We start from the raw sequence: 24,916 nt of genomic DNA, 5'->3' as shown, positions 1-24,916 counted from the left end.
TTGCACTGGCATTTATATGGAAGAGGCCCTCAATGGTTTTAAATACTTTGTTTCTTTGATGTAGTTAAATGCCAGATAACGAATACGATGTGCATCTTTTTGTGTCTTTCCATTTTGTGCCTAGGTGTGGTTTCAAAACTGCAGAGCACGCCACAAGAAACACGTTAGCCCCAATCACTCTTCGTCTACTCCTATTACAACAGTCCAGCCTTCCAGGCTTTCTCCACCAATGTTAGAAGAAATGGGCTACTCGGCCTATGTACCCCAGGATGCGACAATGCTAAATGCTCTGCATAATTTCATGGATGGTAGGTACAGTAGCATGCGATAATTACTTCATAGACTTGAGAGAAGAAAATGTGAAATGCACCCTTTTGCTCAGGGTTGGGCACCATGCAACCCACAGGCAGCCAAAAAAAGACATACTCATTCTTGTGTCTGGTATTCTTGGGAAATTCTTGTACTGTTTTTCTGTGTTTGATTGGAATATTTTGTATATTTTATTGTTTATATTGTTTGCCACCTTGTGAGACTTTTTCTAAAAGGCAGGATAGAAATTTGTTAGATGACAAATACATTCTAGCTTTTCAGGTTTTGTCCCTAGTACTCTGCTGCAGAGAGAGGTTGATAAAAAATATTTTGCTCGGAAAGCAAGCAAAAACTCTCCATATATTCTCTGTGCTCATGATAGCATATAGCCCATAAGTCGGGATGTCAAAGCTGTTGGTTTTGCTTCCGTGTGTGCAGAGGTACACCATACCTTTTTTGTTTTGTTTGGCAAGTTCTGGTCCCTAGTTTGGGGAAATAAGTTTGGGGAAATAAGTGATAGGCTTAGGCCTTTTGCGTGTTACGGCTTTTTTTTTTTTTTTTTTTTTGACCATGCCTTTGAAACTGATAATATCTCGGGCTCTTTATTGTAGCAGAGGATCTCTGAATAATGACCCACAGATCTTTCCTCCCCAAATTACATTTTCATGCTCACCTTTTTACATTTAAAAATGTTCACAATTCTTTTTTTTTTTTTTAATGCATGTTCTTATGGACTTGTGTACGGGAATGCTGTATTCAAAACTTTATGGGGGAAAAATACTCGTTATATAGCACTTAAAGTTCACCACAATTCTGTTATCCTGCATACACAAAAGGTTTATGTCAAGCTAGAAACTTTTCCTTAAATCGAAAGGAAGAAGGCCTAATTAGACAGAGTTTAAATAGCTTTCATCTTTCAAATAAGGCTTTATTGTAAAGGGCTTCATATTATAATAAAGCAAGCCTCATGACATCTTAAATGCTATGAAATCTTTAGCAAGCCGTAAGCTTTAGGGAGCTGCAGATGCATCTGAAAAGTATTGTAGTTCACAATAGCTTGTGCCGTAATGAAACTTGTGGCTCTTTAAGATACCACACAATTTTGTTGTCGTTTTGCTGCAATGGGCCCATTTTATGCATAGTTTTGAACTGTATTCAGTGGGATTAGGCATTTTTGTAATAAGATACCTTCCTCACAAACTGCAAAGTTGTATGTATAAAAGAGTTCATCTGGTAACAGGCACTGCCCAGGGTATAAAGACATGGGGGGGCACTGTCATTCTAGAAATGAGCGCTAGTACCAGCTGGTGAAATGGGTGCTGCTTGCTGGTATCCCAGCCATATCAGTGCAGTTGGGTTTGTACTCACAAGTAATATTTTTTTATACTTCTAGTTAGGCTGACCAGCAAATCTTTCTATTTTTGTAGCTCATTCACCTTCTGCTCTTGGACTCCAGCCTTTGCTACCCCATTCAATGACACAACTGCCGATAAGTCACAGTTAACTCATTTATTTCAGGGACATGAGACTAAAGAGGTACCCCTGAGATACCCACTGTACTTGTATTCAGTTTAAACTTTAAATGACATCCAAAGCATTTTGAAGACGATTTTGTTGCCCAGGTATGTAAGTATAGTTGGCCTGCAAGACACTTTTATGGCTTTCTCCATAAATATGTTTACAAGACTTATTAAAGAGAAACACCTTTTTTTTGTATTGTCTGGAAGTAGTCCATTCTAGCTATGTGTTTGTTTAATTTATTTATCATCAAAAGAGCACTTTGCTAAAAGACAGGACTGACAGTTGTGCAAAATGTTTACAATTCTTTGTGAAATTGTAGTTCATCATTAGTTTGTATCTGTAAGTTATTGCTATTAAAGTATTACTTGTATTTGAGTTACATGCAGCCTATACTTTGAAGATTATGTCCATGAGCTGGCAAAAGTTCAGTTGCCAGAATTCTCTAAATGACCTAAATAAAACCTTCTGTTGTAGCATGACTAGCAAACATATTATTGCGTTAATGGTATAATCTTGAGTATTTTACAATGGACAGCCTGATTCTATTAGTTGAACTTGTAAGGAAAGACACAGTAAGTGCTCTAAGTACATAAATATTTAATGAATTGGCAGCCTTCTCTGAACTGGTAGATGTGACATCCGACATGAAGTTACTTAACTATAAATGGTATTGAAATGTCAATGATACCCTTTATAACCTAGAGAACAGCTAACTGTGGCTACTTTAATATGTTTTGTTCATTTCACCCTGTTGGTTTGGATTCTTACAAAATATATTTCATGCTACACAATTTCCACAATGTCTTGTGTACTATGTTAAAAAGGCCAGGGCAGTCTTTAAACAGCCCGAGTGCAAAAGCTTGAACTTTGTTACAGTTTCATGCATATAGGTACATGTACGTACATCCATGTCTCTTCTTACTGTGAAAGATTAGAGGCTTACATACATCATATTTAAATACAACCACCCTGATCTAGTCAAGGGGGAGATATATACACTTGTTTATGTGAACAATGTGACTGAAACTAGTAGCCTCCAATCACTCTTGTCTTGGTGCTGTGTATATTTGCTGTGGCAAATTGTACATTTTTGGTTTTCCAAAACCTAAAGATGACAGGTGAAAGTGTCAGTGCCTGTGGTACACTGAGCCATGTTTGCCAATAGACAAGCTAGATACTACCTAGGGCTTCATTCTTTTAGGACCCTTGGCATCACTGAAGAGGAAAAGCCTCTCCTAAGATGTCTCCTCCTAACCATGCATGAACCATCTAAAACCACTTGTGCTTCTTGCTTCACAATTATGAGGATGTCAGTACATTGACAGCTAAGTCTTCCATAAGCGAATCATGGAGGAATTCTCCCCCCCCCTCCAGCAATTCCTCCTGCCTAAGCACCATATATCTGCTCCAGAAGGTTGAGAACCCTCCATAGCAGATTTACATTTTCAGTGTAAATTTCTACACATTGCAGTGTTTTAACTATTACTGAACTGAATTTGGAAATGGGTCTTTTCCACCATGATTATGAGCATTTCAAATCTGCAGATTTCAAAGTTTGAATTCTGGAGCACTTTTGAAACAGCTCTTACCCTTTGTTTTAGTATGTGAAAGTGGGAGAGCACAGTCATATATGTGCTCATGTCAGTTCTTCAATGACTAGAAGAAGCTGCTGGAAATTGCAGCAAGCCAGAGTGGCTTGCTCTCTTCCCTGCCTCTTGGTGAGGATTCAGCTTCTTGTGCTGGATCAGTGGTAGTGCTAAGGAAAGAATTGCTTCAGCTTCTACAGCAGGAGCTATACTCCATACTACTACAACCTCCTGGAGCACTTTCAAAGCAACCTTCATTGGTGGTAAGTTCTCATATTTAGGACACTCTTTGTGTGCAAATGTTTCAAAGCAAAGGTAGGCCTTGGCCCGAGCAGCTTGCAGCATCTGAGCAGTTGCAGCCAACTGGAAGTCATGCAGCAGATGCTTTATTCCTCTGATCGTAACTGTATAATGGCGCCCTACGTAAAACAACAGCTGTGCTAAAATTACTTCCAAGGAGAGTAAGTTTCAGTATAAATTTTGTAAGTGTTGCAACTGTGAAGCTTGGACACACACTATTTTTGAGACTTCCTTTGTGTGTATTGGTTGTACTTGCTGAATTTTCACAAATGTTGAATGGCATCCAGTGGTTGTCTGAGCCAAGAGCAGCTTGGGCAGCCAACCTTCCTCTTTCTGTTCTCTCTCTGAATCTCATGCATCACCAAAAAGATTATTCAGGATCCTCCCAGCCCTCTGGACAATGTGGGTTGTGTCATACAAGGCTGCAATGGAAGAAGAAAGTCACCTGAAATCTGGCAGAGCAATGGCTTGCCACTTCCCTCTGATGCAACTAGTTGCTGGCCTAAAACCCATCCATGTAAGGTAGCCATCTTGGATTTGACTTCTTCCGGCTTAGTGGTTCTTTAAAAAGAAACAAAACTGAGGACATCATGGAGATTGTACTTCTAGGTACTTTGATTCTCCCAGTCCTCAAAAACCCTTTTTTAAAAAAATGAAAACATGTGCCACAATTTTATAAAACGTCTGTACAATTTTTAAGCAATAAAACATGAAAAAAACTTTAAAAACAGTGCAAAGGGTAAATACTGTGATACCTAAATATCTGCATGTATTCTGAAATACATAAGTTTGCTGTCTTTCAGCATGATTCCTTTTTTAAGTTTGATACTCATGATCCCATAATTGAGTGGAATAAGCAGCCTTTGCATGTAGTTGTCAGAGTATAATCTGACTTTTGAGAGTACAGCTTCAACAGGGCTCATGTGCAGGAACAAAAATGCTGGAAAATGCCTAAATTTATTCCTTAAAAAAAAGAGGAAATGATTAGTTGTTAGAAGCATGCGTAACAAGTGTTTTTCAAACTATTAGATGCTATCACACTGCTTTAGCAAGTTTTGTAAGAAAGTATGTTTGTAATGGTACCCAGAGACCACCCATTCCTAGAAAATGATTTGCAGTTTTAGTCCAATAGATCTGGTTCTAATAATTACAGATGCTATAATGGCTTGTAAGTAACCTTGCAAGCAAGTATTGATTTAGAACCTGGTCTTAAGAGCACATTTCTCTCATTCCATCCCATGTTTTAGAAATGTTCTGTGGTTGCTGCATACCATTATTTTACCCTGCCTTTCTCTATAGTCGTGCAATGAAGTGTGCATGGGTAACCAACTGAGACTTCAGATTTCACGTAGAGAAGTTAGATTTGGTCTGACTTTCATCATATATTTCCATTCAGAGTTCATTATTCTGGTTCCTGGCCAACCAGCATCAACTAATCCCTCTTGCTGTTACATGTATGTCACACTTGGTCATAATTTAGGCAAACTGAGTAGTCAGGGGAGAAAAAACACAACTTCCCATAGGGTAAATTAGCAATGCTCTCACGCTATGCACCTCCAGATTTGCAAAAGCCGCCAGAATGAAACAATGTGAGCGTGGGAAGTTGGGTTGAGGGAGCTTGTATACACGAACTTCTTGGCAGCTTAAATGACAGGCAGAGCCAAACTCCCTGGTAAAGATGTCTTAGGGGGCTTGAACCAGAGATTAGGAGGAGGGTGGTCCATAGGTTCATCACAACCCTTTTGGTGAAGGCTGACATAAGGCCCTGAGAGCTGTTGCAGTAGGTTCTTTTACCCACCTCTCTTGCAATCTGTATTACTAATATCAAATTGAACACGAAGTTTGATCTAGCAAAGTTGTCACGTTAGTGCAAGGACTTGTGCCCCACAATCTGTTCTGGGTTCTCCCCTCCCTTACTCTGTAGCAGATCATTAGAGGGATAAACAGGGAAATGAGTTGGAAGAAGTCCTGTTGTTCAGATGGAAGTCCTTGTGCTAATGGGATGTCTTAGCTGGATAAAACCCTTTATCGGCCTATAGGCCTAGCCCTTCCCAAATATCCCCTGCCTTGTATTTTTTTTAAATAAAATAAAATAAAATAATGCACCAATATTCATTCCATGCCTTACCAAAAAGCAAACATTCTTAAAAGTTGCAAAAGTACTTTAGAGCTTGTGGGAAAAGTATAGTTTGCCGCAAACCAAAAAGCATCCTTTTGCAGGCTTGCTTTCCTCCATGTGAAGCAGAGATATGCAGGAATCCTGCAGAGCTAGTGTTTTCTAGGTTTACAGAGTAGGTCTCAGTACCATCACACTGCCTTAGTCACTCTTTTGTTCCTGTCTTCACTTTTTGGTCATTTAACTGTATGCAAAGGGAAGGCCAGAGGAATACTTTCAGGAAAGGAGGAAGTGCCAGGGCTAGTCTTGCTTCTGAGCAACCTGCCTTAGGTGGCACCATGGGAGGGTAGATGAAGGGAAAAGATGGTGTAGCAGGCCAGTGGAGTGTTAAGCAGCAAAATGTCTTTGGTGATAGGAGTGTATAGTCCTAGAAAACTCTTCAGAGACTCATTCTGAGCTATGTGTGTGTACATACATACTGACTTGAGTGGAACCCTACTGTGCAAGGGGTGGGGAACACCAGATGTAAGGGCCAAGTGCAGAGCTCTGTCTGGCTGTCAGGACTCTTTCCAGCCATAGCTTCTATTGGTTCTGCTTCATATTTCTCTTCAGTGTTTTAACCTGGCTGGAATATGTCCTTGAACTTTGATAATACCTCTTGTTGCCTGGATAGAGGGGCGTGTGGGAGTTCGTGTAGAAACCAGCCTACGTACTGGTAAAATGAATATTCCTTGCTCTGCTCACCTTTGGCACATGGCCCCTGGAAAGTTCCCCAGAAAGGAATGTGGCCCTCAGGAATGCTCAGAAATAAATGAGGCTCCTTTTTGTGGTTCCAGTGACTTAAACCTTGTCTGCATGCACTATAAAAAGTTTAAGCATTATGCAAGTTGCTGGAATAAAATAATTATCGTCATGTCCACATGGTGAACAGGAGACCCAATACAATAAGACTAATGCCAAGTTAAAACTACATAAAATCAGAATTAAATAGCCTGTTGGAATAAAGTCTTCCGTAAGAGTCAGGAGTTCAAGACTAAGAGAGTCTGTCCGACATCAACTGGAAGGGAATTCCACAATATTGGGCCAAGAATGCTGAACACAATTCCTAGTGGATCTGAGCCATGCAGGACCACCATCAGTGATCCCTTGAAGACTTCAGTGATCAGGTGGCCCCTTGAAGTATCCTGGACTCAAGTTGTTAAGGACCTTGTAAATTATATGTTGGTGGAACTGTGGGGAGTTGCTGCTTATAAGTGGTCTGGCCCATAGTTTCAAGTAAACTACTTACAGATTTTAAAATATATTTAAAGCAGTCTATAACTGTATTAAATGAGTGGTTGCCCATGCTGTTGTTTGAATTTTTCTTAAAATCCATGGCCAATGGGTCTATGGCAGCTGCTCATTTCTCCTGTTCAGTGGCGCCCAGCTCAAGTGAAATTGTGTGTACTCCCAAGCATTCAGGTGAAAGCATTACAATGTTATTTTGCAATGTATGATGGTAATCTGCTTTAAAGATTTTGTTTAATAAATAAAAATCTCAGTGAAACAAAAGTAATAATTGCATTGTTTGTTTACCTTTGTACTAAAGCATGTACTGTATGTTAGCTAGTTGGCATGCTATATTTTGGAAAGCAATTTAGTGCAGAGGAGTGCTACATAACAGTGGCCAAGTGTGTGAATAACTTTTATGCCCCACAATCATAACTAGAAGACGTTTAGCACTCTACATTTGAGTATGAACTTGCTTTGTTCTTTAGCCTGCCAAATATCCCACACATGTCATTCATGTTGTTGATAATCATTGCAATAATTGATTGGTAAAGGGCAGGTAAGGAATTCTGCCTTTGAAAGAAGGCTGAAGTCATGGGTTTTTGGGTGTGTATGTGCAATGATACTCTTGTTAGAGCTTAGTTTTGTGTTTGGATTCTGACAATCTGCTTTACCACTTGGAAGGGAGACAGGCAGATCTGTACAGCCAATTTGTTTTTCTACAACAAAATGATGCTTATTTCCACTTGGTGAAAACTTGGTGGGTCATTCCACAGGCTTGAGGTTTCCCCATCCCTGTGATAGAGGTTCAGCAGCCACCCTGAAAATCATTTTGCAGCATATGGTTAGATTAGAGACCAAAATCTAGAACCAACTGGCTTTCCTCCTCTCTCCTGCCTGTTTCGCTACCAAACCTCCCACCTAAGCTCATTAAATCCTTTCCCTTTCCAAAACAATACCCCACATAAAAACTGTTCAATCTCAAGGCAATCTGATTCCTCCCCAGCTTCTTTCCCTTGACCCTTCCCCGTGTTTCTCTAGCAGAGTTCCCCTCTGTTTAGTATATACATTACCATATGTCAGCACTAACTATTCTGTACACTGTGGTTTAAACACACACACAAAACCACCCCTAAAGTCCTCCCACAGTGTCTCAACAGGAACCACCATCACAACCCCCCACCCCGCCCCTTAACAATTCTGTCTTGCAACAGCTGCACTTGCAAACCACACCAACAATATTTCTCCCAATTGTCCCCGTGGGGGAAGAGATCCCTCCTGTTCCAGCCCCTCCTACAGATAAACTCTGTTACTAGATCAACTTTGAGCATGTTGCTTAAGGAGTGCATGTTAGCAAAGTTAAATACATATATTTCTGGTTTAAATTAAAGTGTTGCTCTGAAGGCACGAGCTCTTCTATCAAATCTGCACAGCCAACATTTGGAGCGTTTGTATTCAAGTCAGCAGGTCAGCCAAAAAAACCATTAGCTTACAAAATATCATTGGAAACGTAATTCAAACTGCATGTGATGTACTTTTGCTAAAGGCAAAAGAAACAAGCAACTACACACACACACACACACACACACACACACACACACACCATCCCTCCTGTTTTCAGTAGGTTCAAGTGAGAGATGTAGAAATGCAGCATTTGCTATGGAAATCTAAACAGTAAATGTACCGTGTTCAAAGAACAACTTGTAATATAGGGGAGGGGGAAAGGAAGCTGCCTTAGCCTGAGTCAGACCATAGCTCAGTATTGTCAACACTGACCGGCAGAGGCTTTCAGGCAGGGAATCTTTCCCAGCCATACCTAGAGAGACCAGGGATTGAACCTGGGACATGCAAAGCAGATGTTCTACCACTGAGCTATGGCCCTTTCCCCAAAGCAACAGCCCTCATTTCACCTAACATATGTGATAAGCTTAAGTATCTAACTTGCTCTAAGAGATTCACCACACACTCTTAAGCAGAGAACGTAAGACAACTCCTGCTGCATAAAATCCAATATTCTGATTGCCACAATGGCCAAACTTGACTGTCTATTAATTTATATAATGCCAAAATGGTTTGTAAATACAGCATGGTCACATCTTGCATGTGGGTTTGAATCCAAGGGTTCAGTGTATATGCAAAAACAGGACAGCCAACCCCAGAAATCATGGGCTAGGGCGAGTCGTGTGAAGGGCTTGTAGCTCAGCAGCCGAGAATCTGCTTTGCATGCAGAAGGTCCCAGATTCAATGCCAAGGTGGAGGCTGGGAGAGACTCCCGCCTGAAACTCTGGAGAGCTGCTGCCAGTCAGTGGAAACCATACTGAGCTAGATGGACCAATAGCCTGGCTCAGTATAAGGCAGCTTCCCCTCTCTCCTGCCTTGTTTCTCAGAGTGTAAGAAGAGACATGTGCAATCAGATCAAAGGCCCAGCATGCCATAGTCTTTTATCATGTACAGAATCCCCACATTTTCTTTCTGAAATTCTAAGTTTTCATTCCCCAATCTCCTTTCAGGACTTATGTGAATATTAAAAGCTCAACAAAATATAGCCATGAAAGACTGTGACCTTGTCCATGCACTTCAGACACTGGAAAACTCAGCATATTGCATAATTAAGACACCTGAGAAATAAAACTTTAAGGGCTTAAGAGAGATTCCTTTTTTATTACGCTTATTTATTGGGCTCCAGTGTAGGTTTAAAAAACAAAACAAAACAACTAATACTAGTAATATTCAACTTTATATTTCCAGAAACGTTTGTTATGTCAGTGACCATCCCTGCTGACAATATATTGGACTAGTCCATCTGTTTCTCTTCGTTCTATCTTTGTTATTGAAAATGTACATCTATATTAAAAAAGTTCAAGATTATGACTTCAAGGACATGTGAATTCCCGATTCCAATAGTGCATACTGAACTTGTGCATTCTATGTTTGCAATTTTAAATTATGTTCTCCATAGGACTTTTCAATCTCTAAGCAGAGTCAATGTAATTTTATCGCAGCTGAATACAACTTTGTTATTAATATGCTCAGGGGTCCGTCCGTAGACTCCAGTGCTAGCATAAGCCCTGTTCCTTATTGTAAGGTTTGTCACAATACTTACAATGTAAGGATTGGGTTACTTATATTATGTATCTTGAGAAAAATTGTGTTTCTGACTTCAGCACATCAAAATATTTTCCGAAATCAAGTTGCCAAGAAGCATTGCACTATTTTTCATCTGTTAAAAAGCTTAGGAGCCTGGCTAAAGAATTCCCGACTGTAAACTTGTCCTTGGTCTAGTGGATATTCCAATTATCATCATATCGTGCTGCTGCAGCTAACTTTTCATAGAAGTGGTGTATGTATACCTGTCTATCTGGAGCAGGGATGGGGAATCATTTTGCCACAACAGCTAAATCCTTATCAGGATCTGACTTGTGGGCCAGAATTGACAGGTGGGCAGGGCCTGTACACTTGGAGTATCCCAACTGTCGAGCCTCTAAGCTATCAGTTCAAAAGGCTCCTGTTAAGGATAGCCCACTGGACCCTGAATCCTACCAAAATCTGGAGAAATACACGGTCACCTTGAAGGTGGCTGAAGACACAAACAGACTTTCCTCCAGATGAAGGAAATGCCCACTGCCCATATCTAAAATGCACTCTGGTGAATTTTAGAATCAAAGTAAATGAAATGGCACAGAGGATAGTTACGTTGTCTTCTCATAACATTGTAGTTGTATAAGATCCCATGTGAAGTCCTTCGTTGTTCTTGGAAAAAGCAGCATGGAACCTGAAAAATATTCCACACCTTTAATGAAAAACCCACACATAATACGTTGTAGGGTCACTTGGAAACTCTTGAGCTCCAGTTGAAATTAAAACCACTTGTAATGGTTAGGTAAATAGAAATTGCTGTGAATCAACCACAGATGCAGGTGAGTTGATACATAGGCAATCAGCTTTGTTAGAAAACCCTCTGGGGTGGAAGGGGCTTTTGTTCATGGCAATTGCCCCCCAGAAAGCCATCTGAGTTCTCGGCACAGCTTCTGAAGTTGGGAAAAATTATTAGTATACATGTACATGAGATCCACAAAAGCTACAGATTTCTCTTGCCAAAAGAGCCTCCACTGTCGTCTTGATGCTTTCCATGTGTTTGCTTTCAAGAAAACTAAGAAAGTAAAGTGAATGTTCCCTGGGGAGATTCACAATCTAAATCTTCAGTTAAGAGAGATACCTGCTCAGTAGTTTGAGATCCAAGGAAAAACAAGTTTACCAACAAGTGTGGACAATGACTTTCCTGAATGCCTTGAAATCAGCCAGTTATCTGTGGCATAAGCTTCTCTAGTAAGGTAAAAAAAAATTCAGACTTTTGTGGAAGGGATATTGCCATCCCTGTAGCACCTGTGCTCCCTTGCGCTCCTTACATTTGAGCTGCTTTTTAAAAAGAGACTATTAGAAGGGTTAGAGGCTTACCCAGATGTTTAGAAAATCTTAATGAGTTCTAATTTGTTTTAGTAAATTCTATAGTGGTTTTGAATTTTTGTATGCTTTATGGTTGTAATTTTTTAGTGATAATTTTATTGTTTTAGCTTTTTTTGCAAACTACTTTGAGGGTTTTTTCTACAATCAAGTAGTATATAAATTTTAGGAAATTAAAATTATATTTCTTTTCATTAGATAATAGAAAAAGAAGCATCCTTTTGTCATATATACTAAAAAAAATAAATTCAACATTTATTTACTGAATTGCTAAAATAAAGGCAGGGGGGAAAGCACAGAATAAGTTTGCATCCATCATCAAGTGCAAGCCTTAGTTAGGTTACATAAACTGAATGGAGAACAAAGCCCTACTGATGTGCGTTTTCTAGGAGTTCCTTAGGTCATGAAGTGAAAACACAGATAAAATGAGGCACAGCCAGTTAAGGCAGAAGCTTCATGAGATTTGAGAAGGGATGAACTAATCTTATAGTTGTATCTACTGTGGTAGCTACAGAGCCATCCTTTAAGGGAATACTTAAAACTCCTCAGATTCATGAGGTAATTTTATTTCTTGTAATAATTCTTAAAAACTGTTGATGTTTAGAAGCACTAATTCAGGATAACTGCTGATGCCTTTGGAAATGCTCGCTTATATAAAAATTACAGGCTCAGCCCCTAAGAAAAACCTTTAAAAATCCTCATGAACTCCTGAGGTAACAACAGCAGCAGCAGTAGCAGCAGCAGCTGTGGTCTCCCCTGGACCTCTTCAGGGCTTTGGGGACAGAAGAAACTCCCTAATGAGGAACATTCTGATCCTGCTATCCTATTGGCTTCAGAAAAAAAGAGCGGGAAAATCCCCAGTGACAGAAGGATTCCTATGCCCCTGTCCCAGGCAGCTTACCTGTCTGTCTGATTCTGAAGGGAATATGTCTGAAGGACAGGGAAAGGGGGTGGGGGTGGGAATGAAAGAAAAATAAAATTGGGAAGCCCAACTTGGTCAAGGTTTAAGAGCCTGACCAAAGAATCTGCCTATCAGTTCACAGGCTGAGTCTGTCGTGGAGGTTGGTGGGTGATACCTCCTTGGTTTCCAGTAAGAGGTGCCATCCCAAAGGTATTCCATGACCTCTGGGAGCCTCTAGTGAGCAAGAGAGCTTTCCTGATGCTGCCTTTCCATTCCAGTGGTCGTTCCCTCCTCCCCTTTCTTTCAATCATAACAATAATCACACAAAGAACAAAAAAGAGTTTCAGGCAGCAAAATGAAAATAGATCACTCTCCCATCCCAGCCAAACCAACAGAAACGAGACCTTCGGATAGGATGACATGAAAATTGAACTGAGGGAGGAAATTGATTTGGTCAGACGTGTAGCAGATGATGGCAACCAGAAACATTGTGGCCCAGGGAAGAAAACAATCCTTCCCTTTCCTCTCCTTACATCCCCTGAAAGCAACACATCTGTCAGCTCTGGGGGAAACATGCATTTACAGAGCCGTTTTCTACAATAAACCAGCAATGAATGTACAAGTGGCACGTGGTGGAGTTCATGGCAAGGCAAAAAGAGAATGTGCTGTATGTGTCTCTTTTAATAGTGATTTACTAGTGAAAAATTCCCGGGTGTGACAGGCTGCGTTTCCTTTTGCCCAGCTATTGAACAAAAGACAAAAGGGTTGCACTCAGGGAAAACAAGCTGAGTTGGAGCCATAAGCAACTTGTACTGCAGGGAGGGGGGAGACTGGTCTTCCAGACACGGTTGCAATTCAACTCCCATCAGCCCCTGCTAGTGTGTCCAGTGGTCAGGGCTTTTGAGAATAGGAAGGCACTGTGCTATTTTTCTTGAGAAAGAGGTGCCGGAACTCACCATGAACACCTCCCTTGTTCTCTTAGAATAGGAATTGCCAGACCCAGTTTTGTTTGTGTCAGTGTGCGCTGGTCTAATTTATTTCCATTTGATATGATACTACCTAATAGTGAAGGAACTGTTTCTGCAACTAACCTATCTCAAGACTGAACAGAGTATATTTCTGCTCCCTTGAACTGGGCATGCTGTTGCCTAGACTTCCCTTTGGTCTTTCTCTTTAGGCATTGTCAAACTTTTTTGATTTATTTTCACATGAGAGAAGCAGTTGTGGGCAACCGCCCCCCTCAATCTCTTCTGTTGGCTACCGCAGGGTGCTTCTTTCAAGCCTAATTTCGGTGGAGGGAGGGGCGAGGAAAGAACCCACAATGTATTGACACCCCCTGCTTAGATCTTCCTGGTATTATCAACTCTTCTAACTTGCTAAAAAATTATGACATCCCTTTGCTGTCCCAGACTCATCCCCTTCAAATATGCCCAATGTATTTTTCCTGTGTGCAGAAAAATTGCTACTAGTGCATGTATATCCTCACAGATACTATTCCCGTCTTCCTTCCATATCTCAGTTGTTGCCCTTTCCTCAAGGGATACAGACTTCTGCTTGGAGTAATATTCCTCACCCCACCCACCTGTGGGGGAGAGCGAATAATTCAGCTTGACCTATGCTTAAAAACAGGAGAACCAACTGCAGGAGGAACATGACACCAAGTTTAGAGACCATGACATCTATGATGCAGACACAGAATAAGAGAGAGAATGAGCCCTGGTTTTAAAATTCATCTGGAGATGGATTAAGATTTCTATGGCATCCAGCCAACTGTAGATTTAAATGTAATTTGAAAGTTAAGAAAACTATGAGCTACATAAAACACATCAATCACAGAGTGTCCGTTTATGAGCATGCCTTAAAGAGGAGAAAGAAAGCAGGTTTGCAATAAGTTATGTCTCGCAACTGAGCAGAGACACAATAATCAATAACTGCAGTCCATTCTCAGAGGTAGCATGTGACGCAAGAAAATGCTGGAGTAGTTTAAGAAATCCAGATTTAATTAAAAATAACTCTGTGCATACGGAGTGAACATGAAAGGTCTTGGACTTTCAGCAACCCTTTTACTTTTAGATTACAAATGCATTCTTTGCCTTAGTCTGAGATGATGAATTTAGCGGTGATGGATTATATATTGTTGTTCAATTATATGTTAATAATTATTACAGTGTTCTGAAGTTTTCCAGGTGTGTTGCAGGATAAAGAAATGATTTCTCTACTTTCAAAAAAAGTACACCTAGTTAAGAATTTCCAAGCAAATAGCAATGCATGTGATAGTTCTTTAATACTATTTCTTTTATCTGTTTCTGAGTAAAGATCATGGAATATGAAAGAATCTCAGCACCATCTACTTTCTTCCTGCTTGAATATGAACAGGTCTTAACAACATCTAAATCTCTATTATACATTTCTGTTAATTTTTTTATTTTAAAAAATGTTTTCAAAACAGAAATATCCCGCAACTCTCCAGTGTAAACAAGGCCCATTACTTTCCTTAGGATGATCCTTGGATCACTTTCTAGTAATTTCAGTGTCTTTTTTCAGAACTATAATTAACACTGAATTATGCAGTGCTGAGGTCCGATGTTGCAATACAGAATGGGTTGGGGTTGAAGGAAAAGGTGGAAGGGGTTGCTACATTTGAACAAGCTTTGCATCACTGCTGATTGAAATTTATTTTATTTATTAAATTTGTCAGTTGCTTTATCTTGGTCAAGGTAACCCAAAGCAACTTATTACCAAACAAAATAGACATTAGATCCCACGTAGTTGTTTTGAAAACATCCCACCCACTTCTAAAAAAGGCCAAAGACTTGGTTACACTGCAAAGCTTTTGCCTGGCCCCTGAAGACATATAGATACATCCTTGTCACTAGATTCCCAAGAGTCCTCTGTGGCTAGGAGTGCATTTTATCAGTTCTATTGGGTTCACTGAGCACTGTAGCCCATGTGTTGGTAACCTCAAGGTACCTCAGTGTGGTCTATGTGAGGCTGCCATTACAGTTAGAAATAATTGTGCAGAAGTATCTAATTACACCTATAATCTCTCTGGCCACAGCCTAATGCAGAGCACATATTATCTAACAGATTGTGTTGCTCAATTGACAGTGAATCCGCCACTCCTCAAGTTGTTTGCGTGACTAGAGGAAGATTTGAAGCTCAGCTAAGTGTTAAAATATTTTAGTTACTGTGTGCAAGTCACTCCTTATGGGCCCCTTTCCTCTATAAAAGCAAATTTTGAGGTGAGGGGAAATAGGGAAAATGGCAAGGAGACTTCAAGTTTGTTAACATTGGCATAAGCCTGTTTTATTTTTAAATTATCCACAGCATAAGAAAAACCCTGCCTATCCTACCCTTTTCACAGCTGCTGCTTACCTGGCTGACATTTTCACTGAGCTATCCACTATCACCGCAAGGTTTTGTTCTTGGATATTCACTGCTAGTTTGGACTGCATTAATGTATATGTGAAATTAGGAATGTTTTGCCCTAATACTTGCGTATACTTTTGAGTACATGAATATCAAAATCTATCCTTCTGTGCTTCAGTGAAGTGATGAGAATGGGGTTATGCACAACAGTAACACAATGAGAACCCTTTCAAAATTATGGTACACAAAAACAGAGGAAGCTGCCTTATACAGAGTCAGGTCATTGGTCCATGTAGTTCAGGATCGTCTATGCTGACTGGCAGCGGCTTTCTACACTTTTGAGTCAGGGTTCTCTCCCTAAAGATGTCAGGGATTGAACCTGGCAATCTACTACTTTTGCCTGCTCTACTACTAAGCTATGACTCTTCGCCACCTAAGAAGGAACAAAAACAGAAAGGTGCTTTTTCTTTATCTAAATCTTTATTAGAACCTCAAGAGCTGTAAAACAATAAGGAACAACAAATTGTGTTAAATATTAAACATTTTAGTTCTGAAAAGATATTTTCAACAATATGTCCCTAATATTTCTGCACAGCAGAAGCAAAAAGATTTTAGAGCTCAGGTGGCCGTGTGCTCATGTTAATTTGGTTCGGGCACAAAAAACAAAAAAGGGAGAAGAACAGACAGTCTCTAAAATCACATTTAAAGTAGAAATGTGATCACAGGGGAAACTGACAACAAGGTCTTTCATTGGCCACCATGCAATTTATGAATACATATTTCTGATGCTGATAGGCCCTTTTTTTTTTTTACAAACAAACAGACTGCATGAATGATCAATATTAGTACCATTAGCCATACATTTCAAAAACTGAAGAAGCCATTATGTTCTTAAGTTTTAATACTGTGAAGTGCAAATTACCAACATTTTACAAGGGAAGCAATAATTCAGTATCAAAAGTTATAAAATTAAGAGTCGTTTTATAAAATAACATCTTAGCAAGAGTCTAAAAACAAAGCATCCATTTCACACTAGTCAACAAAGCAATAAACACTTTACACAAGTGTAGTATGCATCTTTTCATTCCCATTTCTTCTAATTTAAATAGTAGGGGTGTAGTTCTTTAAAGAATTGACACAGGTGTGTGGTACAGCCCTGACTAGCTAACCACCTTCTATGAAGGTGCGAGTCCCTGTAAGAAAAGCTCTAAAAATTAAACCCTGGTCCCATTTCTCTTACTTTGATAAAGCCAATTTTATATCTGGTCCAGTATTTAAACTCTCCAATTGTAGACACACTTACTTGAAATCAATGGAACTTACAGACAAGCAAATGCATTTAAGACTGGGGTGTTGTGAAGCTGCAGTCCTGAAAGCTTTCTCCCCTCCTTTAGTGTTAAGGGTGTTACAGAAGTGACTAATTTGGACAAAGAATTTCAATATTTACTCCCTAAGTTGTCTACTCTCTCCCCTTGGGCCTAAGATACACAAGCACTTTTTGCACCATAGCTATGGTTGGCATGCCACTGTTATCTTATGTTAGGAGGGCTTATATGCTACAGTTGTTATTAACTGTAGCTATTATTGTGAGGGGGGGAAAGACATTTCCATGCCCAAAGGGACATACATACCACATCTGCTTAAGAAGCAGCTCTGTCAGGACTTACACCACTGACAGCATAATGTTAATTGTAGAAACTGCAGAGTGGTTATTTCACCACCACTAGAATCAGAAAAGAAATATTCTGAAAACACAAGGCCAGCAAGAAGAAAAATAATAATAATTCCCCATTAACTCCAGGAATATGTAAACCTACATCAGGTACTTAGGGTTGCTCTGCATCAGTTTGGCAGCTTTTCAGGTAATCTCTGGAGTTGTGTTTTTAACAGCAGCTCAATATGCAGGAATTAACAGCTGAAGCATTTAACAGTATGGAGAGAGAGAAATTATCATCTGATCATTCCAACAAGCCACAGCCAGGCTGCTGTTAAAAAGGCACAGGTACAAAGGACAGTTGGCAACCCTATTCTCAAACATCTTTAAACTGGGAGAGTGGGAAGTTCTGGGGGAGGGGGTATCACATAGTTCAAAATTTTGCATATGTTTCCTACATGGGGACCACATCACCTGTCGAAGCTGAAGGTTAGCACAGGCTGAGTATGAGGAATGGATGCATGGAACCAGTGCACCAGGGTCCCATGCACCAAACATATACACGGATAGTTCCTCTAAAAAGAGTTCTGTAAGCTAGGCCTTGCTTAAAGGTTTCTTGCAGCATACATTCGACACAGATAAAGCTAAGCATTAGAAACCCAAATGTCCCTAAGCAATTCTCTAAAAAATACCACTCTCTGCTGTTTTTTTTTTGGGGGGGGGGGAGATGATAGTAGGAAAATGTAGATACTGCAAATATTTCACACAGGGGCAAAGGAACAGATTCGTATCAATACATTTCAAGTAAGCTGAAAGACAGTTTTGTTTATTTCGTCAAGCAGTTAGTAGCTCTGTGTTTCAATTGGCGCTTGTAAACTTCAAAACATAAGCTAGTTAATATTATTAGCCAGTAAGGCACTTTGTCATAGAGCACACAGCTGTACAGGCTAGGAGACTGGCAAGGCTCTAAATGCAATCAAGAGACAGCAACGTATTCCATGACCACCTAAATGGAAAAGGACCTTTTCACTTTTTAAGAAATCTCTTCACTCGCTCAGAGCAAAATCCGCAACAGTAAAACATATTTTCACATATTTTCTTTTTTAAAAAAACAAAACAGAAAAAGCAGCCAGACATTTTAACAATCTTTCATTTCAAATACCCAAGCCACAAGAATTAAAGGCAAAATGGGGGCGGGGGGGAGAGAATAAAAATAATTTTAAAAATCTCAGTATAAAAAAATGCTCCCATGGTTTTTGTTGTTGGATTTAAAAACAAACAAACAAACCACACACACACACACAATGCCATTACAAACTTTTGATGGCTTCACATCTACAATAGCTTTGGTATAAAACATGCGCAAATGATAGCTGACAATCAATACCGTATCGAAGAAACAATGCATCAAACGAAACATGATTGCGTGGTTTAGGACACTGGGCATTTCCTATTGTCTCTTGGTTTGCATGTTCTGCTTGTTCAGAATCTTCAGCAGAGATTTACTCATGTAATAAGGTCTTTCAGCAGAGCCATCATGACTTTCTAAATCTTCCACTAGGAGGAAGAATGTCAAAGAGCAAACAATCAAACCAATGTAATACAAAAGCAATTCTGCCACCTGCTGACCTTTTTCGTGCACAACAGCAAAATCCTCAGTGTATTTTCTATACTGGATGGTTTGGCGTTTACTATGCTCTAAACGCTGGTGCAATAACGTAATCAGCCCTTTTTCATTGCGTCGGCCAGATGCTGCACCAGTTCAGTCAATGAGACATTTGCCTTCCTTTGACATGAATGGGTGCAGGATCAAAGCCTTTTTAAAAATTTAATCATCTCACCTCGAAATGATTTGCCCAATACTCAAAAGCGAGGAAGTGCATTTTAATCAAGCTTTAGCTTTTATGTTAAAGCACGTTATGCATAAAACTGACATTATAATAAACAGCAGGATTTGGCCCAAGGATTAAGAAACACATCAATCAAGTTCAAAAGTATTTATCTTTCAAAAAATAAATTATTCCCTAGTTTGCACATTCATTTCCGAGAAAGATATTCAGGAATTTTGTATACCAAGTTTTCTCTTTGCAACAATTTAGCAGATATTTCAGATGAATGCATGAATGCCAAATTTCAGTGCTATTGCTTTGCATTTTCACAGTTTTCTTAGTTGCTTAATTGATAAAATGGCTCTAGGATGTTCCCCTCAAAAACATTTGACACTTCGGACACATATCCTAAACATATGTGGAGGTGCAGTTTACAAAGCTTCCAGATTAAAGCTGTAACTTGGGTTGCATCTTAAGATCTTGGACACAACTTTAGGCATACTGACACTGAAATATATCCTGGTATGTCAAACCTGAAAATCAGGCTAGTGTCTTGCCTAATTGATTGAGATCAATTGGAATTAGTGTATTAATTTCAAAAGCAGTAAGACCAGAGTAAGTACACTATTGGCCTGATTTAGCACAATTGATGTTTTTTGCATAAGCAGCCGTCTGCCAATGCAGATTCATGCTCATCCCCAATTTGCACAGAGATGCTGATCTCAGGGCTTCCCAAGTGTCTCGATACAACATCTTTTGATGGCAACACACATTTGCTTCCAGGACCTCCAGTTGCTATCAATAACCAATTGCTTATTAACTTATAGCAGTATTTGGGACATTATATTTTGGTCATCCAGTAATGGATGACATTGATAGTATGCAAATGATCAATAATTCAAGAATATACCTGTTTCCTGCTTCCTATTGCATCTGAGACTTAGGAACTACAGTACATATTATTAGTTGGACCAGCCTGCAGAACGGGGGCTGGCAGAAGCTGACCTTTCTGGCTCCTCCTCCTCCATCATTCCTAAAGGAAGACCCTGGTGAATGGGGTGGGCTGCAGCATGGAGGAGATCTCTGAAAATCAAGTTGAGGCACATCCCACAGGTGGACGCTTTGCTTGTGAAATGGCTTTCAAGGAGTCCCTGTTTCTCCTTATAGACCACACCATTCAGCAGGGTCCACTGACACTTGAGAGGCTTTTAGGAGGATGGGTGGAGTTCCTTGGTTGAGGAGTGGGCGGGAAAGCCAGTTTCTACTACCATCACCCTTTATCTGACTTCCCCCTGGATCTAACCCCATGCCTATATTCGTCTGGAATGAAAATAGATCACATGCCTTGGAAAGTGTGCACATAACTGAGTGCATAGTAAATTAATCGAATGTATTCCAGTTGTCTAGTCATCTAGGATTTAAGCATCCTAATCCAAAATATATTCACCTTGAAACAAGTCTTTGCTTGCAGGTAAAATTACAGGGGGGGTTAAATAAATGTCTTCAGGCCATATTAAACATTGACGGGTTTGTCTTTTAGTAACAAGATTCACTGTAATAAGCCAAGGAGTGGTGGTTGACACCTGTCTGTCACTGAAATGAAATGGCTATGTGGAGTTCAAACTGTTCACCTGAGTGAATTTGGGAAAACTCCAGTTTTAAGATTGTCAGCTCAAGACATGCTCAATTACTTGCAGAAGAAACAGGCCACTGTTCCACAAATAACTAGTCATTGTGTGCATGAATTTTCATTGAATGCTCTCCATAAATATAGCCAGTCATTCCTGCCTTAATGATGGAGGGCTATTATGTTGAAGGGGGTTAGAGAGCACAAAATAATATTGTATTTTTTAAAAAACCAACACAACATGCTACACTAATTTCAGAAGCCTCTCATGACCCTGGAACAAAACAAGCAGAAAAGCAGAAATTACATGATTGTAATTCAGCCGAATCCTGCAATTATTATATAGTTTAGGGGTAAATAAAGGAAGTTACCTTAAAGTAAGTCCTTAACCGAAGGCTATAAACATGATGAAGCCTCTCAATTTTCTGAGGTTTAGTTTCTTCACTCAGTTTACACCAATAAGCACATATAACAACACAGATTTGACCTAATATCTGTTTCTCATCTTTGCACAATTAGTACTTTCCCACTGGTGTCTATGGAGCAATATGGTCACTTGCCTTCCACAGCTGATGGGAGCTACAATGTTTCTGCACTTTCAATATTACGAAACTGTACTTTATTATGTGGAATACTGAGCTGATGTTCAATCACTGGTGTTTTCTCAAACGACACTCAGGTGTAGTTCTTGCTTTAATCAGTGATTGGCCAGGATGCTCATTAGCATAACACATATTTCTTCCCTCATATGAAAAATAATTGGATGTTCATATAAATAGAGGGGCTCAAAGCAACTTAAGCCACACTTATTTCATTCTATTTCTCTGTCCACTTAGCAGCAGTCGAGATGGCTGCAAAGCAAAAAAACCCCCACAAAACCCAAAACCTTCAATTGGGGCTTTTAGCTAGTCCAGGAGGGCTTTCTCCACAGGGGAAAACACATTACCAAGTTGGATTTCATTCTCTGATTAGGGTAAGGATGCAACTTACGCACATTTAACTTGTGTGCATTCAGCTTTACGTGAACGGTAAAAAGAAGTTTTTAAAAAACCTAAAAGGGGAAGAGCGGATTGAGTTCCATGGCAAAAATACTTTGGCAATCCCACCCATCATTGAACTTAATGGGTTTTGACTATGTATAACACAACCCTCATGTAAGCTGTGGGCCTACTGTATTTCCAATAGAGCTAAATCTTTACACAACACAGGACGAAACCATGGCACACTTAAGCAGTGCCACTAATTATTTTTTTAAAAAATTACACCACAGATTTAATATTGCATCAGATGGAAAAGGCTATTGCTTGGCCTAGATTTTATCCCTAAAATGTTATCTCTGGCACAAGACCCTTTTAAAACAGTTTATCCTTAATAATATGACTCTCATTCTAGGCAATTCAAACAATCTTTTCATTGCATTCTTGGAGATGACTCAGTATGATGCTAATCTATCTCTCCCCCCCCTCCTTGCATGTGACATCTGTAGTGGGGGAGACTGACATAGCAATTTGCTCTTCGTCATAGGGAACCATCAATACAATTTAATCACAGTTTAAGTTGCTGTCAACCAGCATGTACAGTAAAAATACAGCCATAGCACCATAATTACAAATTTAGGACCACCTGCTGGTTACTAGTCTTGATCTGTTTATGGCTAATTAGGAATCACTGTAGTGCTTTCAAAAATTGCCTGAATATCCTTTACAAATATACACCTATAAAAATTTTATCAAAATGGCTGTCATTTCAAACAGCAAAATCTTGAGTTAGAAAAGTTATTAAACACTAAGAGCTAAATATTAAAAAAGCTTCACATTTACACTTTTCCATAGGCACTCTATAAAAACTATGATGTGGCCTTGTTTCACAGCTGTTAAATAATGGTTTTAAATGTTGCCCATTTGCTCATTTTTAGATAGTACAAAGCAAACACAAATCATTCATTAACCACAAGCATCATTTATACTTAAAAAAAAATTCTTTAGCCTAAATAATATGGATCCTGCTTATTTTATCTTAAAACGGACACTGTTGCCATTTTCACATTAAAAAAACCAAAAAAACAACATTATCCCATTAACTTCTTAGGACTCAGTTCCTTCTTCCCCAAAATTCGGTGTAGACTAGCTGACATGTAGTAGGGTTTTGCTGTAGATCCATCATTCCTTTCCAAGTCTTCACCTGAATGTGAAGTGATCAAAAGGAGCCAAAGCAGCAAGCAGCCATGCAGTCAAACAGAAATGAAAATGAGAGAGAAAGAGACAGAGATTCAGAGGGAGGAAAAGAAACAACATTAGAAAACTTGTTACAAGAGAACTGAATTTTAGTGTTGCTGGTGTTGTCGCAGGGTGCCACGAAAATGCTAATACCCACCTTTTAATATAAACAGAAGGTAGACCACAACCAATGTTGAGCAACATTGAGTTTAACACTTCTGCACATGCAACATATTAAAAGTGATTATTCTGTGCTTGGTAGTAAAGCTGAAGGCCCTGATTTCTTGTGAATCTCATACTTTGGGGACTTGACCACCTTGTAATAACAGTACTTTGTACCTAAGAACATTGCATCCCGTGTGAAAAATCTGTATTATTATTTCTGGCTCTTTCTTATTCTGCTTTTTATTTTTGCCACAAGAGGTCAGACTCTGCTGATATCTTTGGAGAGTTGCTCAGCAAAATAGAGGACACACATATATATATTATAAGGGCAGCTTTCGCCAAGCTTGTGCCTGCAGTGTTAGTAGAGGCTGATGGGAGTTGTAGTCCAAAACACCTGAAGAGCACCAGGTTGGCAAAGGCTGCATTAAAGCCTCTTTCACAGGCCCCATGGTCATCACTGCATTCCTTTACACATTATGACACCCACATCATTCATTTCGGTAGGGCTTGCACAGAAAAGCTTCCTATTGGCCTGTTCTCAGAAAGCACATTTGGAAAAGGATTGCACTAATCCAAGGGTCCGAATTTCATCCCACAATTGCATTTTTGTGGTCTTAGGTGGGGGGGGTAGGGCGGGGGGGGGAGTCCAAGAATAAACTGATTTAACTTGGAAGAACACCATTTTGAGTTTAAAAAGTGCAGTTTTCAGATGCATTGATGTTAAATTGTATTGTAAGAATGTTTATAAACTGCCAAGTCATAAAAAATATATGATAGTGCTATGCAATCATAGAGGTTTCACTCAACAACTGGGATGCCTATGCCTGTGTTCTTCGAGAAATTTAATTCACCATAAAGTTTCACAAATTCAGCTGACAACTTCAGAATCTGATCCTTTATTTCACTACGTGGGATACACTGGGTGGAGAGTTATCCTCTCCAAGCTCGCTTGTCAAAGCCTTATTTTTAAATTTGAATAATGGCAACAAACTTGTTTTTGAGGGTGAACAACATCCCATCCACCCAACCATTCATAACAAATTAGTTGTTGGAAGTCAACAACTCAAGTTGACTTTTTTCTGTGCATTCCAACATAATAAATCAGTTTTATGAATGCACACCAAGATTGTAGATCACCATCTCCTGCTCCAACCAATTTTTGGAAACGATTTTCGAGAGACAGCGAATCACAGTTTAGACAAGTGCTAGAACTTTCTAAAGAATACTCGAACACACTGAAATGGCAGAAAAAGCCAATGTGCATGCAAAATGGTGGTGGCAATCAGCTTCCAGTTATAGATTGCAGCCTCAAGATAGCTGGGTCCTTTGCTCAGAAGGTGGTCAGAAAGTGGAGTGGGGGGGGGGGAGATCTCTATATTGGAGATCAATATCACAGAGGAACAGAAAATCAGGAGTGCATAGAAAATAATACGATAACTGGATAGAAGGCAAGTTTTCGCTTATTCAAATAATATTGTGAATTCCAGGTGTTTATGGGCTGATTAAAGTGGTAATGATAAGCACTATGTTCCAAGGTACATATCTATCTATCTATCATCTATCTATCTATCATAGCATTAGAAGAGTCTTGAT

General features: G+C 39.5%; 2 protein-coding genes across 10 annotated transcripts in view; one reads left to right on the top strand and one right to left on the bottom strand.

Moving 5' to 3' along the window:
* The window catches only part of LHX8 (LIM homeobox 8), a 185,899-nt gene that overhangs the window by 19,438 nt on the left and 141,545 nt on the right, over nt 1–24,916 (top strand). For 3 of the 4 annotated variants that reach the window (XM_083621041.1, XM_083621039.1, XM_083621040.1), the window contains 2 exons: nt 125–308; nt 1,737–2,621. In XM_083621041.1, the coding sequence (XP_083477167.1) occupies nt 125–308; nt 1,737–1,813 (261 nt within the window). In that variant the 3' untranslated portion in view covers nt 1,814–2,621. Of the gene's footprint in view, nt 1–124; nt 809–1,736; nt 2,622–24,916 lie in introns of those variants that run through there. The other variant, XR_014549733.1, reaches the window with a different exon arrangement.
* Nucleotides 18,210–24,916, bottom strand: part of SLC44A5 (solute carrier family 44 member 5) — a 147,871-nt gene continuing 141,164 nt past the window's right edge. For 3 of the 6 annotated variants that reach the window (XM_083620944.1, XM_083620948.1, XM_083620945.1), the window contains one exon: nt 18,210–23,123. In XM_083620944.1, coding sequence (XP_083477070.1) covers nt 23,011–23,123 — 113 coding nt within the window. In that variant the 3' untranslated portion in view covers nt 18,210–23,010. The remainder of the gene's footprint in view (nt 23,124–24,916) is intronic. The other 3 variants (XM_083620946.1, XM_083620947.1, XR_014549710.1) reach the window with 2 other exon arrangements.

The sequence above is a fragment of the Podarcis filfolensis genome, assembly GCF_964270895.1.
Source record: "Podarcis filfolensis genome assembly, chromosome: 6".
Taxonomy (NCBI): domain Eukaryota; kingdom Metazoa; phylum Chordata; class Lepidosauria; order Squamata; family Lacertidae; genus Podarcis; species Podarcis filfolensis.
The sequence above is the reverse complement of the archived record's forward strand: the minus strand, read 5'-3'. Positions and strand labels throughout refer to the sequence as shown.